The 16,846-nt window shown below is 42.5% G+C and overlaps 2 protein-coding genes across 3 annotated transcripts; one reads left to right on the top strand and one right to left on the bottom strand.

The window, feature by feature from the left end:
* Window positions 1-47: 47 nt before the first annotated feature.
* On the top strand, window positions 48-4,247 carry LOC110978124 (costars family protein v1g158749-like). Of its 2 annotated transcripts, XM_022232862.2 has the most exons (3): window positions 48-206; window positions 975-1,057; window positions 1,776-4,247. In XM_022232862.2, the coding sequence occupies exons 2-3, from the start codon at window positions 997-999 to the stop codon at window positions 1,964-1,966; spliced, it is 252 nt and encodes an 83-aa protein (XP_022088554.1). In that variant the 5' UTR covers window positions 48-206; window positions 975-996; the 3' UTR covers window positions 1,967-4,247. The 2 variants fall into 2 exon arrangements, with proteins under 2 accessions (XP_022088554.1, XP_086996588.1); XM_087140462.1 differs by lacking the exon at window positions 48-206 and having other exon boundaries at window positions 957-1,057.
* On the bottom strand, window positions 2,970-16,304 carry selenoo (selenoprotein O). The gene is made up of 12 exons (XM_022232881.2): window positions 15,507-16,304; window positions 14,392-14,564; window positions 13,204-13,315; window positions 12,579-12,702; window positions 12,208-12,323; window positions 11,055-11,158; window positions 10,155-10,359; window positions 8,977-9,186; window positions 7,862-7,982; window positions 6,579-6,812; window positions 6,053-6,161; window positions 2,970-5,461 (listed from the first exon to the last, which is right to left on the bottom strand). The coding sequence occupies exons 1-12, from the start codon at window positions 15,914-15,916 to the stop codon at window positions 5,346-5,348; spliced, it is 2,034 nt and encodes a 677-aa protein (XP_022088573.2). The 5' UTR covers window positions 15,917-16,304; the 3' UTR covers window positions 2,970-5,345.
* Between the last annotated feature and the right edge of the window lie 542 nt (window positions 16,305-16,846).

Below are 16,846 nucleotides of genomic sequence, written 5' to 3'. Positions count from 1 at the left end.
GCTAAACGACGGGACCATTTACGCATGCGCTTATCACAGTATCCCATGATGCAAAGATCCGGAAGAGATTCGCAGCTGACTTTTACGCGGAGCAGACGACACTGAACAGGGGCGTAGGCCTAGTACGTGTACATGTACGTACGTATCAAAAGCCGTGGGAAAAATTGAAATCGTCTAAACGAAGACTAAAGGAAAGTTGTTTTCAGGTAATACTCTCAAACATTTTGTCGCCTTTTAAATTCGAGAGACATGGTGGCTGGATACATTACTCTTTCCACAAGTCCGATTCTGTGATTTCCTGTGCAACAAAGTTGAAAATGATTAGGGTATCACTTTAACTAATCAGCTGGGCCTAATACTAGGGCCTAGGCTAACTGAGATACGTCATGTGGCCTATGCTTAGGCCTAGTACCGGTACTTATTTGTCATAATGTGGAGATACCGATTCTATTACTGTAAAAGTTATTTCGGGAAATTCACGTCTATAATTATCCCCCACCCCCACAACAAGTTATTAAAAAAACACAACTAGAATAACAAAACAAGATAGGCCTAGGTCCTACTGGTGCGTGGAGGACAATAAAAATTTTGCTCACCAATTACACTATGCTCCAGAAATTGGCACAAGACTGGACAAGTCAAATTGGAGAGTGCGTTTTATATCATAAGTTATAAAAATGAGAATATCATGGAAACTGCCATTCTTAAACCAGTTAGAAGTGCTATTCAACACAATCTTGATTCTTGCGCAACTCTATTGTACTTTATCCAGAGTTGATTTGCCTATGAACGAAATTCATTCATTGGATAATCAACTCAGAAGGGAGTGCAATCAATTTGGACAAGATTCGGGGTTGCGCTTAACAGTGCTACAGGTGGGGAAAATTTATACACAACTTTTTTCACGCTTAGAATATCTTCTGAATTTTGTTTTGCTATTAAGAATAAATTTTTAGTTCGCTTTGGATTTCCAGTTTCTGCAGATAATTATCAATCATGAATGTTGAGCATGAAGTCAAGATGCTGATAGAGGAGATTAAACGGCTTGGATCACCAGGTATATTTCTAAAGGGTCGATATGTGTTTGGAACTCTGTCTTAGCTGGCAGAATTACAGATATTTGGAATTATTTGGTGGAGAGTAAATACACCTAAACTTTGATTTGAGCTCGGATATCATTTTATGAAACTGCATCTATGGATGTCAACTTTGCTATGACACTATGAGACAGTACATCTCTGTAGTGAGTTTGTGTGATTCTGAGAACCTGTGAAAACTTGACTCTGCCATTAAAGAATTGTACCATGGCAAAGAAGATCTGCCTCGGTAATAGTCACACTGAAATAAATTTAGTTCTAAGTTTTTCATCACCCAGAACACAGGAATCCGTGGAGTCCAACATTGGGCCGTGAAAAAAATAGCTCCTCCTCCAGTTTTTTTTTTTTTTGGGGGGGGGGTGGAAAAGGAAATCACTTTTAATTTTTTTATTGTAGAGATTTTTCAAGAGGGTAGATGAATATTTGGGACTCTTTTTACTGATATTTATGTGTCTACTGTAAGATTTATTTTGAAAAATATGTTTCAACCGTTTGGGGATAAGGCAGGAAAAAACAACGGGAAACAACGTTTTGTTTATTTCGCCTTGTACCTAATCAGTCCATCTATCACAATGCTATGTCCAAACAGATATGTACATGTAGGTATGTAAGATCCTTGGAATACCCCTGTACAGTCACTATTTGTTGCTAAGAAGTCTCACCATCTTATCTTGTCAGGACCTGATAGCAAGACGGTGGTGACATTTGGAGTGCTATTCAATGACGACCGATGTGCCAATATCTTTGAGGCCCTGGTGGGCACTCTGAGAGCGGCCAAACGCAAGAAGGTCATCAGCTACGACGGGGAACTCTTACTGCAAGGAGTCCATGATAACGTGGCAATCACACTACTCAAGGAGGAGATATGAGATGGTACTACATAGAAGATTAAGTTCACTTTGGAGGTCTTGGCAGAACGTATGAGCTGATTACAACTACAGTAGAACTCTACTACATTACATATATCTATGAACTCCTGTCGCTAGGAGTTCCTACAAACTTCCATTACACAAGATTTCTCAAAGGGCCTGAAAAACTACACAAGCTACTACCAGCTTCTTTTCCTGGGTTGGGTCACATAGTTCATGTCTACTGAACATTGCAATCCTCAATTACTTCACTGACCACGGTTTGCATCCGACTGTATTTACTCTTGAGTTGTAGTTTTGTTGCAAGCCTAAGACAGTTGTCGCAACATCATTCAGATACCCTGGGAGTAAGTTTTATTATGCTCCACCAGTGAAGCTGGAGGGGCTTTGCTACATTTGCTTTGTCCTTTCGTGTGTTTGACATATCAACTTCAGACTGAGTATTTACATTGGTTTTGGTGTTCTTCAAAAGCCACTTGACCCAATAGGTCAAGGTCAGTATGGTTAAAATAGGACCGGTTTTCCGCCATAACTCAAGAAGAACAAGAAGGGCATATCAGCTTCCAACTTTCTTTGTTAGTCTCGGTGCCTTTTGGAGGGCCATCAATTTTAGACTTTATAGATTAAAGGTCAAGGTCAGTTTAGTTAAAGCAATTGAATAATTTTCCCATGAAGGCAGTTTTCTTTGGTCACAAATCTAAGTTATGGGTTAAGGCATGCTCTTGGTGGGGTAATTTCTCCTGCTGAACAGCTCTGTAAAGTTAGGCCCAGTTGGAAGAGGATTGTAAGTTGAGATGCCCTGCTGCCAAATTTCATAAAGCTACAAGCTGCCCCTCCCCACTGCTTCCTATTATATGGCATCCGAAAACATGGTAGGTAGCTAGGAAATCCCCCCCCCTTGTTTCCCCAGCTGATTTGTCTCAAATGAAATGAACACTTTAAAGGGTACTAGTTGCGTGCATAAATATGTCCAAGGAACATTATGTGCCACATAAAAACAACATCTGATGCATTTTTCTATCTTTGTTTCCAATTTCATGCCATCAAAATAGGGTCAGTCAGCAAACTGGAAGCATAACACTTCTAGGGGCCTAAGCAAAATAAGCCATTTAGCCCTGAGCAAATTTTTATGCTTCACAGAAATCAGCTGAGAGCAAGTCAGAAAAATGCAGGATAGCTTAGGCTGATAACTTGTTCCCCTGAGCAAGTTTTTAGCCTTCAATGAGTTTTGGTACCAAGCAGGTCTGTCAAAATAACTTGTATCTGGCAGCTGCATGGTTAACAGTAACGCGCGCAAGGATTAAACTTTGCCAAAATTCAGCTTTGTTAATGCACAAAATGATGTTTGGGGGCAAGGGTGGACTCAGTTAAAAAGAATGAACAATCCTCTTGTCTGGCTATTGGCATTTTAGTGCAAATCATGTCGATATGTGTTCATTAGTTCAGTTATTGTACGATTCTATCACCAGAAGGCATCCTGAGTGGTCAGTAATCATACGCCCAAGTTAGGTCAGGTCTACAACCACAGCCACGGGATATACTGTAGTATTTGTTTGAAATCGAAGGAATCACTGGCAATTTTAATTCAGGGAAACGAAGCAATTGCACAAATTTGCAGAAATTGGGTGACTTCGGTGACTTCATTTCAATAACAACTCTAGTCAGAGACAATGCCGAGTAACATGTGTGCAAGCCACTGTGTGCATGGAAATTGGCTGTTTTCAGATGCCAACATGGGTCTCACTCACGGTTTCAGAGATACGTTGTGGTTAAGTAAAATACCTGCATCTTATAAGCAATCATGTACTTAGTTCAATTAGTACTACATTTGATATTTTATCAAGTTTCACTATTTATAGCTATATTTATGACATATACACGTATGTAAGAGCTGTTGTGCGTTACAAATCTATAAAGGGCAAACAAAATCTCAAACAGCTGGAACAGCTAGATTTGTGGCATCAAACCAAGCAAAAGTATGATGCACCTGCACATACTAGGTCAATATATGTTATCTTTGGTTTGGTGGGGCAGTAAAATTACATTTTGCTTGTACGATTTCCACTTGAAGTTACCCCTTCAACATTCCGTGTGACATCATACATGTAAGTATGCATCACTTAAATTACATGTACACCTTGGTAGTTTGCTGCACGGAGGATTTATATATAGTTGAATCACAAAAGATGAAAACAAAAATCTCTATACATGTTGCATACATTGCAAGCCATTTTTACATGTTCCGAAGTCAGACCAAATAAAAGTACCAATGATGATTAAATTTGTCACGATTTTGTCAGCCTCAATTCATTATTTGTCCTTTACATCACAGTTATTTCCCTTTGAACGAAAACTTACTTACATCACTTCAAAAGATATGGATCTTGCACGGATATTGTACAAGCCACTAAAATGTAATTAAAAATCGAAAGAAAATTCATGGAATTACTCAACTTGAAACTTTAAACTAGAAGACATCGGAAGAAGTTGTAAATTTCTAATCCACCCCCCTTTAGCTTCAGAGCAGTGAAATAATTTACAGAATTCAAAATAATTCAGAACAGCTTCACAAAGCAGTCATAATCTCTTCACAGTCATAATGTCTTCACTCCAGGTGAAAATATTTGGTTATTTTAACGTTCTTCATGAACATATCAGTATAAGGTTCTGAGTGATAAACCAGTCACCTTTTATCAAACACAGGTATCCCAGCATGCTCTGGATTTGTACCTGTGTTGTCATAGGCTAGCACACAACACACACACACCAAACAATGGTCAATTCTAATACGGGCGATTCACAATAGTGTGCCACCAAGAGTTTGCAACATGTTGGCCAATCATAACGTGCCAAATTTATCAACCCTTTCTAAACGCGCATTGGGTCGACAAATTTTGCGCATTGTGATTGGCCAACACGTAGCAAACTCTCGGTGGTGCACTATTGTGAAATGGCAGTATTGTACACCCATTACAAAAAAAAACTTGCTGTCAAGAAAGGTAAATAAACATCATGTAAGGTTAAAAGGTTTTCCTTCAGAAATTTCACGTGCGCTGTGTGCTAAGTAGGTTCTGACTTATCGCAAGTCTCAGTGAAAAGGTTGCAGCTCATAAACTCAAACATCATACCAGTACAGACAAATTTCAGGGCTTATGATCACAATTTTGTGCTTACAGGAACTTGCACAGAAATTCAGGCCCAAAGTCTTAAAACCAGAATCCTGGCTCGGGCGTGATACCTTTGCACAGAAATCAAAATTACTTGCTGACAAAGTACACATGCTGTTAGCCAAAATTTTGAAAAAGGGGACACATTTATTGCCATGTTGATGTGTGCTGTGCTGCAACCTCATTTTCAACACTGAGACAGTTTACGAGGATCAGGTAACTCGTAGCTCAGACGCCCACTGGGGCGGTCGGCTGTCGTACGCCAACCCAGCACAACTCTTGATAGGCGTGACTGCTGGCTGACATGACCCAACTGATGATGAGGCACCTGCAGTTGTGAGATGTAAAAAATCGTGTGAAAACCCCACGCAGTGGCTCAAACCCTTGACTCTCATTTGAAAGGTTCAAGATTCAAATCCAGCCGACAGCAATGCCTTGGAGCAGTCTCTCAATTTCTGCTTGTGCTCCTATCAACTCAGGAGAAAAATTGGGCACAGGGCTCACTTTGGTTACTTTTTCATTTCCATAATGTGCACGAAGCCCTCAAAAAATCTCTAAAGGCTTCTATTCATAAGAATAGCCAACAAATAAAATATACCTGTCACTTTCAATAACAGATCAAACAGTGACATAAGCTCACTTAAAATTTACAAGAAGCAATTTTTATTTTTTCATTTTTTTATATTGGGGAGAGGTTATTTTGAAATTGGGTGTTTTGTACACCAGGCCATATATTTATAAAACTCTATTTTCATCATTTTTCAAGGGCTTGCGAACAAAAATCTTTTCACAAAGCCTTCGGAAACACTGAGAATAGAGTTTACACATATTTGCCGATAAATAGCAAAACACCCTATGTAAAAATTGATTTGAAATGAACAAACAACCTGAGTGAAATCACTCAGTACAAAAGCCTCACCAGCATCTTCGTCCGTAGTTGCACTTGATGTTGACTGTTTGGTTGCCAGGCTACCAAGGTCTACGGTATCACTGTATGGCATTTCTAACAGCTTCAGAACACGTTGAACCTGAGCACCAACAGACAAAATTTAAAAACATCAACTTTCAAAAACTAACCACAGTTAAAGTTTTCTCAAATCCACATTTAACCACACTGCATTTTAAGACACAAGAGGCGATCTCCGTTCACCTGTACTGGACACCCTGAACACTTTCAACATTTGATGGTACACAGGCAGAGTTTCCGCTCCGTGCAGGTAGAGATGGCATCTTTATACATGGAAACAAGGGCGGTTAGCCAGGTAAGCACACACAACCAATTTCTGTAGGAATGTACAGTCTGTGCATATGCGCTGGGTGAGCTCGATGTAACCCTCAAAAATACACCCTTGTGCATTACCTGCAGACCCTTTCAACTAGTGCCTGTCAAAAATGTAGACCATACAGCACTCTATCTACTGTACCCTCTCATAGGCCACACCCACCTCAGTAAAGTCCCCTTTCTCGGCTGCCTCAATTGCATTCTGTGCAATATAGTTTCTCAGGATGAACCTAGGGTTGCTGGCGTTCATGGTTTTCACCCTCTTTTGATTGAACTCCCCGAGGGCGCTCTCACTGTCCAGCCCTTCTGTCTCCTTGATGAGCCTCTTCCTGTAGGAGTCAAGCCATGCCTCCCATTTGGCTCGGTCAGTCTTGGTTTTCTCTTCCTGAGTAAGATTCTAAAGGTTGCAAAACATTTCAGTAAATACAAATGAGACCTGGTTTCTATTTTTGTTATGTTTACTGAGTCAAAACAGCACAAAACACAACTTCAGAGTTTCCAACTGGATATTTTTGGGATCTTAACCACTTGCTGCCGGGTGGATTTTTCTTGAGCAAGACAAGATGCCGGGTCCTTTTCAAGATCTTCCGTTTTCAAAATTCTCCAAAAATTCATCATTTCATTTAATAGCCGTTGATACCTACATGAAGGACTCTTTGGGCACTACTCTAAAGCTGACAGTTACCTTCATTGACTTTTGAATATTTCAGCCAGGCCTGCAGCCTTGGAAGAAGAGACCAGATTGTGCGGTGTTACGTGAGATTCTTTTGTTCCCGAAACCGGCACAGTGTACTGCTGATCTCTTTTCAATAGGGGCCAGATTAGCGTGCAGCGGAGCGGAGAGCTTTTGTCACCGGTGGTAATCCGCTCACTCTAAATGCCTCAAACCATAGTATACTGTTTCAAAACGAGGCTGGTTTATCTCCACTATTGAGAGCGAAAAAATGTCGGTAATGCCCAGCAGCTCAGTCTTTTGTGCTGAGCACGGTCTTTTGTTATAGGCCCAACTCTTTAGTCCCAGTTCCCGGCTCCCCGGCTCTGCATATAAAGCCTATGTACTCGAAAACGGGTCGCCCGGCTGGGAGTGGTTAAACTTTGGAATTTTAATGTTTGAAATGTTACTTTTCAACAAATACTGTCAGGTTTTATTTCGCATGAACCAAGCTTTGAAAACCAAATACATGTACGTGAAAAATCTGCACACTACAAGTAATTGAAATAAACTTGAAACAAAGAAGCCCCCCCCATCTTAAGTGATTCGTCAGTCTCTGATGAACCTGGAGGTGCTGCTGTTTATGGTTTCCACTCTCTATTGAGAGCTGAAGGCTTGTCTGGAGGTACAATATTTGTTCCTTTCAGGTGTCAACCAGTGTATTCAAATCAATATCCCCAAATAAACTGCCTCCCCAAATCTTGGATGGTGAATGACGAGGGGTGACAACTGACCTTCATTTCCTTTGCTTTCTCCATCCGTTCCAGTTCCTGTATGAGACGCCTGTGTCCCCCTCCCAGCTGCGCCAAGAGGTCAGGGTTCATCTGCATCAACATCATCATCATCTGCAACTCTCTGTGGGGTAAACCAAGACAGGTGTTTATCAATCCTGACTCTTTCTAAGGCACCTCACTGGAAACATTCCCTGCAGCCTGAAAGTCTTCCACTCTAAAGGAAATCGCCACCACTTCGAGCTTTTGTAGGGCACTGAGTTCCGTTCCACATAAAGTAACAGGGATTAGGGCGTACCTCCCTGAATCATACAAAAGCCCATGAAATCCTACTGGTGGATGTGGGAGACTTTAGGGTAATTCTGCAACCAGGATTGGTTACCACTACTCAGGTTGCTCAATGCTCATGGACATATGGTATGCGAGGACTGCACGCCATTTCGACCAACGGGGTGCAACTACTTGCTAAATCAAGCTTAAAAATCAAGCTTAAAAATATGCCTGTGAGTACAGTGCCACCACAGCAATGACATCTTCACAGACTGATCCATAGAAGAGTTGGGATGAATATCGTGGACCGTGTAACAAATGAGAACACCCCCTACAAATACAATATATGCAGAGCCATTTTGGGGTCAATATTCTAGTATTGTTGGGATCGGCTATGTCCATTTTATGTAATGAAAACCTCCCCCCACAGTTTAGGCTCTCAAACAGCAGGCCCTACGGGTGAGCTTGGAGGAAACTGAAATATCAACAAAGGAATCACCTGAGATTGAGGGGACTATCAAAACAGTGGAAGCTTAATGGTATAGAAACTTTCAAATGTCAAATATCACAGTGAAATACTCAGGATTTTCGGGATTTTAAAAGAGATTGTTTAAAAAAATGCTGACTTTTTTTCATTTAGATATATCCTGATGATAAATCCCAAAATCAGGAAACATCTTGACAAATCTCACCCACAGATCAGCTCCAGAGTCTGATTTTAAGAATTAAAAACCCTTGAAAACCCTTGAACACCCTTGAAAACCCTTGAAAACCCTTGAACACCCTTCATTAGAAGTCTTCCCAAGCCCCAACCCCTTCCAAAAGAAACTCCTCCTTGTCCCCCTAACCTGGCATCCATCCGGGGTGTCATGGATTTCTTCATCTCTTCTGCAGTGCTGCACTGAGCCAGCAGGTACATCATTACAGCATCATCATTGTCACCACTCGTCTCACTGTCCGGAAAGCCAGGTAGTCTTAGTCGACTCAGACACCGGAAAGAGTTGGTGAAATCTGCCTGGGTCTGGAGCATAGTGTCAAGGAACGATTCCACGAGGGCCCTGTTGGTAAATTCAAGTATTCTTGTAGTTTCTGCAAAACTGTAGCACCGTACTTTCCCAGAGCCAAGGTTACTGCCAGATATGTTTTGGTGTGGATAAAGCTACATAGTACAGGCATTATAAAGTAAATTCTGACCACAGGGGATGGGAGGCTCTTTAGGATCAGAAGAAGAACTAAGCTTCAAAGACAAGTTGTCACAAACTACTTGCTAAGCACTTTGTAGAATTGTTCAAGCAGTGCTGGTCCGAAGATTTAGTACTTGATTACAGTTCTTACTAGCAGTGTTGTATTTGAGTCCATCACAAGTCCCTTCACAAGTCCTTTCACAAGTCCCTTCACAAGTCCTTTCACAAGTCCCTTCACAAGTCCTTTCACAAGTCCCTTCACAAGTCCAGTCACAAGTGCTTTCACAAGTCCTTTCACAAGTCCCTTCACAAGTCCTTTCACAAGTCCCTTCACAAGTCCTTTCACAAGTCCTTTCACAAGTCCCTTCACAAGTCCTTTCACAAGTCCTTTCACAAGTCCCTTCACAAGTCCTTTCACAAGTCCCTTCATAAGTCCAGTCACAAGTGCTTTCACAAGTCCTTTCACAAGTCCTTTCACAAGTCCCTTCACAAGTCCAGTCACAAGTGCTTTCACAAGGCCAGTCTTAGGTATGAGGGCGAATAATGACAAAAGAATGCTTTTATCACAGCTCATTTGCATAGTATATTAATTGGCTTAAGACCGAATGACTTGTGATGGACTTACAGGGACTTGCGGGGACTTTAAATGATTGGTTTATGAACAAAACCCCCAAAAATGCCAAGTAATGTAGGCATTATATTACCATTACAATAGTTGGCTCTTTGCCAATGTATTTTTGTTTTAAGTGTATCTGTAATTCCAACACATCCCTTACACCAACAAATGGCCGGCTGCTTGATGTAGGTGTATCAACCACCTGTAATTCCAACACATCCCTTACTTGTCTTCTGGTAACTCCTTCCTCAGGAGGCCCAGTTTGTTCCTCATCTGGCGCATGTAGCACTTGTCAAACTCCTCGTCGTACAGTCCCAGCTCTGCCTTGGACAAGTCTACTGGCAGTGCCATCTGAATTGCCTCGGCAAACTTCTCCAGATTCCAACGGCAAATGGCCGGCTGCTTGATGTAGGTGTATCGACCACCATCGTCTGTGACCAACAAATAATGGGGACAGGCTTTATATTCAACCACCATTTGCTCTTTGCACGTTGCCGTCATGGGCATGCAGAGCCTCAAAATGGCAGCTTGTAAATTCCCGTCAGAATCGCGTCAATGCAGCCTTTTGAAATTTTGTCCAGGTGTATCCACGGCCGCCCCTGTCTCACTTGGCTTAAGCAGGTTGCCGGCGCTGTGCAGCTGTCTCCAAATGAGTGCTGGTCCCTTGCTCTTGACAGGGGTGTCTGGAGGTCACTAATGCAGCACGCGCAACAATTACTAAGCAACATACACAGGAATCACTGAACCAGCTATATTTATTGTTCAAAGCTGCCAGATCGAGGTTCTGCATGCTTATGGCGAGAGCGTGCGAACAGCAAATAGCAGACGCTGAAGCAAATGTAGCCCCAATGTTTTCTCAGGTTCGGAGTTACTCTCCAGAGTCCAAACTGAAACTACAAACCACAAAGTATGAAGTCTGTGAATCCAGACAGATCTACATGTAGTAAGAGAACATGCACAATCTCATCACTTCAACACAGCCTATTCAAGCTGAATGACGGCTGTTTCTTTGCTGCTCTTATTTGCATATTCCAAGTGGATTAAATCACTTTTCAAAATCCTTGAATTTAACAAAGTCAGAAATAAGCAATTTTGAGAACATCCCTCTGACGGGGCAATACCTTACCTGAAGTGTTACAGATGTGGTCTGGGTTATAGGCGTCCAGGAAACCATATGGGCCATAGTCAATGGTCAGACCAAGAATGCTCATATTGTCAGTATTTAACACGCTGTCAAGTGGACGAAAGTGTTCATTATTATTATTATTTATGGTTTATTAACCAAACTCTTGCAGCTAAAGGCTGAATTTCAGTTTGATTTTACAATTATAACATTAAAACTTTATAAGTTACAAGGAACTATATATACAAAAAGGTTATGTAAAATTGATTGATAAAAATATCAAAATTAATTGAATGATAAAATGACACACAAAGTCAAAAAGAACACTTAGATACATGTGTACAAACCAAGGTACTGACATACACACATGCAATGTGAAAGAAAGCACACACTCATGGGATCCCCTATATCCCCGGTCCTACCATCTTCATGGAAGAATTTGAAACATCATCTCTCCTCACCTCCGACTTCAAACCCGCCATTTGACTGCGCTATGTTGACGACACATTCGTCATATGACCCCATGGTCAAGATCACCTCCAAGAATTCTTTGAGTATCCCAATCAGTAACACCCTAATATCAAGTTCACCATGGAACAAGAACAAGACGGACACCTCTCCTTCTTAGATGTTCACCAATCCAGAAACCAAGACGGCACCCTCAACCACCGTGTCCACCGCAAGCCCACCCACACCACGGTACCTGCACCAAAGATCTTTCCACCACCCAGCCATCAAGACCTCAGTCAACCGCACCCTGGTCTGCAGAGCCTACGAGATCTGCGACCAGAACAACCTACGCCAAGAACTCCACCACATCAAGTCCACCCTCAAGATGAACGGCTACCGCAACCAATGTATCAACCTTTCCAAATCTTCCCCCAGGACGTTAGGGTCTCCTATACCCAAAGTCCCCCATCCCCAATGGCATTAGGGTCACCTTCATCCAAAGCCCCCCAAACTCCCACCGCCACAGTATGTCTACCGTACCTGGGACCCACCTCCCACCAACTCCGGAGCATCCTACAGTCGGCCAACATCAAAGTACATCATTCAGCACCCTTCTGCAGTTCACACCCACAAGGACAAGCACCCACCCAGTAGTCGCCCCGGTGTATATCGCATTCCTTGTGAAATTCTGGTATTGCTTACTTACCCATGACAGAAGCCAACACATTGCCATCTGGCAACAAGCTGTGCTGTTAACTTGATGACTTCACGGTAGAAGGCAAGATAACGCTCCTGTGCGTTATCCTTCTGCTGCTCATAGATCTAATTAACAAAGAAAGAAATGAAACAGTTTAACACTAAGCCTATCCAAGGCTTCTCCACACAGCCTATTGGGACATTACTATGTAGTTCATCTGTTGAATCTAACAGAATTCAAACCTGTAGAAAAAAATAAGATCTAGTAATTCTTCAAGTAAGAACAAATTCACCCACCAAGAAACTGAGGTAGCCATGCCAAAGTTGTTGCCATTGTGAAACCAAATCATCAACAAGCTACATCATCACTGATTGACTCACCTCTGGGAAAAACGTCTTGATAACATATTCCAGCATCTGTTCCAGTACGTCTTTCCTTCCCACACTCGGCCCACCACGACCAGTCATCCGGTCCACAGGCTTAAATATCTCAAACGAACCAAATCTAGAGATGAAGAATGTTGGGAGTACCTGTCGTGAGTTCCAATTTCAAAGTGAAACTGAGCAGTGCAAAATTTTCAAAGCTCTTGATGGGGGAAACACCATTAGAAGACCTTGACGGGAGAATCCGTGGACGTGTATCAACAAAGTACCAAGTAGAAAGGTAAGCAGTGTCTGTCATTAAGCTACAGGGAGGGGCAGGGTGAGATTGGGCAGGGTGGGGTAGGTCAGATGGGTCGAGGTGCAGTGAGGTGGGGTGGAGTTGGGTGGGGTGGGATGGTGTTGGGCAGGATCAGGTGGGGCTGCGGAGGGGCTGGGTAATTTCCTTTTGGTGATGATCCTGATGTTGTCACATTCCATTTACCAAAATGATTTCTAAGTGTAAAATCGGTCAGGAGCCAAGGTATCATTTATCATATTACCTTGTTCATCATTCTTTCAATTATTCAAAAAGTCTAATTTGTGATAAAAAAAGAAAGTCTTTTTTAAAAACAAATTTTCTCACCTGAAAAATGTTGGTGCAATTCGTAGGACCAGAGTTACTCTCTCTCTAATGGGATTGCCACTATAGAACACGTCCCGAACAATCTTGGTGTCAGAGGTGACACAGGAACCGGCTAAAATTGAAAAGCAGAATGGAACTGATTTAATAGGGCACATATACAGTCGGTTGAACTTACATACATTACATCCCCAACTACCTGTATCACATCAATCCAAACTACTGTTGGGACAGGCCCAATTAAAGCATCACAAATTTCTCAATCTTCTTCGGATTTTTGCAGGTCACATCTGATAGAATTCATCCAAAACATGCCAACCTGGCATTTCATCCATAGGCCTTTTCAAAAGAGCACCGATAACAAAGGTCCTATGCTATGAAATCACATTGATGTTACAATTGCAGTGATACCGCAATGTGAAGATCGACCTCTGTCAAAAAATCACACGGTTATAGCACAGGGCCCGAGCGATTGTCGCGGTAATCGAGACCTCCTCCAAAACTTCGCATCAATGCAAAAACTGTGTAATGATCACCGCGATCATCCATGTGAATGCAGAGCATGTGATCGTCACAAGGGTCCTTTGAGTTGAATCTCATTACGTATGCACACCCATTGGTTGACATCTTCTAGAATGGCGGTTGGCTACTCCAAATTGTGATGTCGAAAAATGGAAGGTCTTTGCATCTTCCTTCCACTTGGACTGCTAATCTAGCATGTAGGCTAGCAGAACGGAACATAGTACAGACACGCAATAAACTACATGAACGATCGAATCCCATGAAGAACGCATTGCCTACAAATGCATGGTGGGAAAATTGCAAGTACCGCATGATTCTAACATTAAAAACATAGCAAAGTACCAGCGATGCAATTTAACCTTTGACCACAATTGCAAATCATGGCAAAACGAGGAACGTCAGTTACGTGATAAACATTGCACCATGTGAAAGCCCGCAAAGAAATCTTACACGTCGTAAGACACAGACACTGTGGCACTGATTGTCGCAGATGTGTGGTTTCAGCACTCGTGTGAAAAGGCCTTAAGATACCAATAAAAACTAGGCACAGGCTACGGCACACACTGGTTCACACTATACAACATTTGGGACAGTCCCAACTGTAATTGGGACAGATGCTATAGTTGGACATAACAAATACTGCCATATACAACAAGATTTGATATACACCTCGTGTTGAAGGGATACCCAGGTGATGCATGGCCTCACTACACAGGAACTCCCTGATGGTGGAGCGAAGTACCTTCCTCCCATCACTCTGCCTGGAGTAAGGGGTCGGCCCTGCTCCCTTGAGCTGAATCTCCCAACGCTCACCGGCCGAATTTATTACCTCTCCCAGGTACCTGTGATGCAATGCAATCATTAGCAAATTTGGCAAGTTGACATACACACAGACAGTAAATCATCTCTCGCATTTGTAAAAAAGAATCACAAAGGAAGGTCTGGGTATACAGGATCATCCTCTATATACCATCAGGCAACTGATATGCTTCACTCATGAGCCAGTTTAGTTTTCCACTTGCAAACTTGCAAATGAACAATCAATTGACAATGCAGAAGACTGTTTTGAATTGAATGTCATCAAATCTTGACGGGCTACAATTGTTTTTAAAATAGTGCTTGGTTTACACAAAGTATAAATTATTTTGTATATTTTGGTTCTGATCAATCTTTACTTAATCTGTCACTCGTGTCGCACGATTTGCCAACGATTCTGCCATCAGCCAATCACCTTTTCTTTCGAATTCATGGTTGTGGAAGACACTGGCAGCGGCAGCAGGGGGAAGGCCCCTCCCCCCATTTTCGCGACGGGGGCTCCCCCTTCCCCTTTTTTGGCAGGTCCAATAACAGGATGGGACTTAGTGGATCAGTCAATGAATGGCTAATGTGTGATGAGCTCACAACAGCCTACCCCTTTGAAAATCATTCTGCCACACCTGGTGAAAGATTGTCTCAACAACGGGAAGTAATGCCCGAGTTTTTACACAGGATAAACTGACAGCGCAAAACGATCGTACCACAGTAATGCTGATCAACTGATCCTACACAACATACATTGATACCAATCGACTGATTTAAATTTTATATTTGCAAATACCTGAGTGAAAAGAAATAGAAAAACATCATGGAAAAGATGCACATTCCGATAAAAATTTGTCTGTGCCATACCAGTAAGGTAAAAACAAGTCAATGCGTGCATGTGATGTATCCATCACGGAATCTTGAGAGTAGGCCATCAACAGAGGACTCTACTGCTGCTGGAAAAAGTCAACAGGATAACTTACATTGCAGCCCCATCTCCCAGTTGGCCAGAGAAGTAGCCAAACTGATGTCCACAGTAGCAATGGGCAGCCACCTCTGCGCCGGGCAAGAGCTTGTTCCCGCAAAAATATTGGGCAAACTCCGACCTGTCACACTCTTTCTCGTCCAGATCCAGCAGGTGGAGAGCCGGCAGGGAAACTGCAACCGTCTCTGGATTGACAACCGGGTCAGGGGTGGTCCTGGAGAAACACGCCCCCTTGACACTCCTGGTGAAGTTCTCGGTTTCTGGGTCAATCGGCAGAGAACGAAGGGCCAGATTGTCAAAGTTCAGGCTTTCCAGTTTGGCCATTTTACCGGGACGAAAGCGGTTGTGTGTCAGCCTATGAAACATGGACAGTGTGGATTGAACAGGGAAAGGCAAATGATGCCTCATTCAGTCATTTGCAACTTGCACTGACTGAGTGCACAGTACATAAGGAGTAGCGAGCTCGAGACTCAGAAAGGGAAGAATATTCTGGAAAATTATTTCCGTTCTGCTACGTACTTATTTCATACAACACTCTACAAATAGAACTCAGCTAAGCAAAACTCTGGAACTCGAAACCTAAACCCATTTGTATCAAGTTTTAGCTAAATGTTCTCGCTTAAGTCGAAAGCACACAGACTTCACTGGGGACAGCAGCTAGCTGACTTCTTAATGCAGAGGTCTTTGTTCAAGTCGTTCTCATTCGTGCTCTGAAAAGTTCAACATCTTCTGCATATCACGTTAGCGCACGGTAACTCCGAATGCTGACACGAACTGCGACTAATAAAGTAGTATAATTATACAATTACATCAGCGATTTAAGTCTGGTATCCTGACAGCAATTTATCCGGAAGAGCATTTGGAGACACAAGAATCCCGACGGGTGCCAGTCACTTCGCCCAAATACCTCTTCGCCCATGCGGCTTTTTGCCCATTTGCCACTTTGCCCATTTATATTTTCACCGGTACCCACTAGAAAGACGCGCCACCGGACTTCGTCAGCGCGCCACTTGCACAAGTTCGCGTGGTATGCATGTCCCGGCATGATAGAGTTGCATGCCCAACTTTCTCAAGCAAGCAGGGCGCGCGAGGTGGTAGCAAGTCAATTTTTGTAAGTCCATGTCGAGACACAAGTCAGTTTTGCAAGTCTAAGCCAAGTCATAAGTCATTAAATCAAGTTAGTCATCTGATCACAGTTCAAGTCACAAGTACACAAGGAAGTTTGTTATAAGCCGTCACACACGACTGAGGTGTGATTTTGAGCGCTGAAGCCAAAACGAAGTCAGACGCAGCCTTGCAGGGTAGACAAGACCGAAGTAGAAGTCGTGACCTAAACGA

The sequence above is a fragment of the Acanthaster planci genome, linkage group LG08 (assembly GCF_054643075.1).
Source record: "Acanthaster planci isolate LZ-2023a linkage group LG08, COTS_SCS, whole genome shotgun sequence".
Classification (NCBI taxonomy): Eukaryota; Metazoa; Echinodermata; class Asteroidea; order Valvatida; family Acanthasteridae; genus Acanthaster; species Acanthaster planci.
This window is presented reverse-complemented; position numbering and strand designations above follow the sequence as displayed.

Coding starts and splice junctions, on each gene's coding strand:
- LOC110978124 (XM_022232862.2), top strand. CDS start 997: ATGAATGTTGAGCATGAAGTCAAGATGCTGATAGAGGAGATTAAACGG. Junction 1,058..1,775: donor TAAACGGCTTGGATCACCAG/GTATATTTCTAA, acceptor TTATCTTGTCAG/GACCTGATAGCAAGACGGTG.
- selenoo (XM_022232881.2), bottom strand. CDS start 15,916: ATGAGGCATCATTTGCCTTTCCCTGTTCAATCCACACTGTCCATGTTT. Junction 14,565..15,506: donor CTGGGAGATGGGGCTGCAAT/GTAAGTTATCCT, acceptor ATTGCATCACAG/GTACCTGGGAGAGGTAATAA. Junction 10,360..11,054: donor CCACATCTGTAACACTTCAG/GTAAGGTATTGC, acceptor TGTTGGTCACAG/ACGATGGTGGTCGATACACC.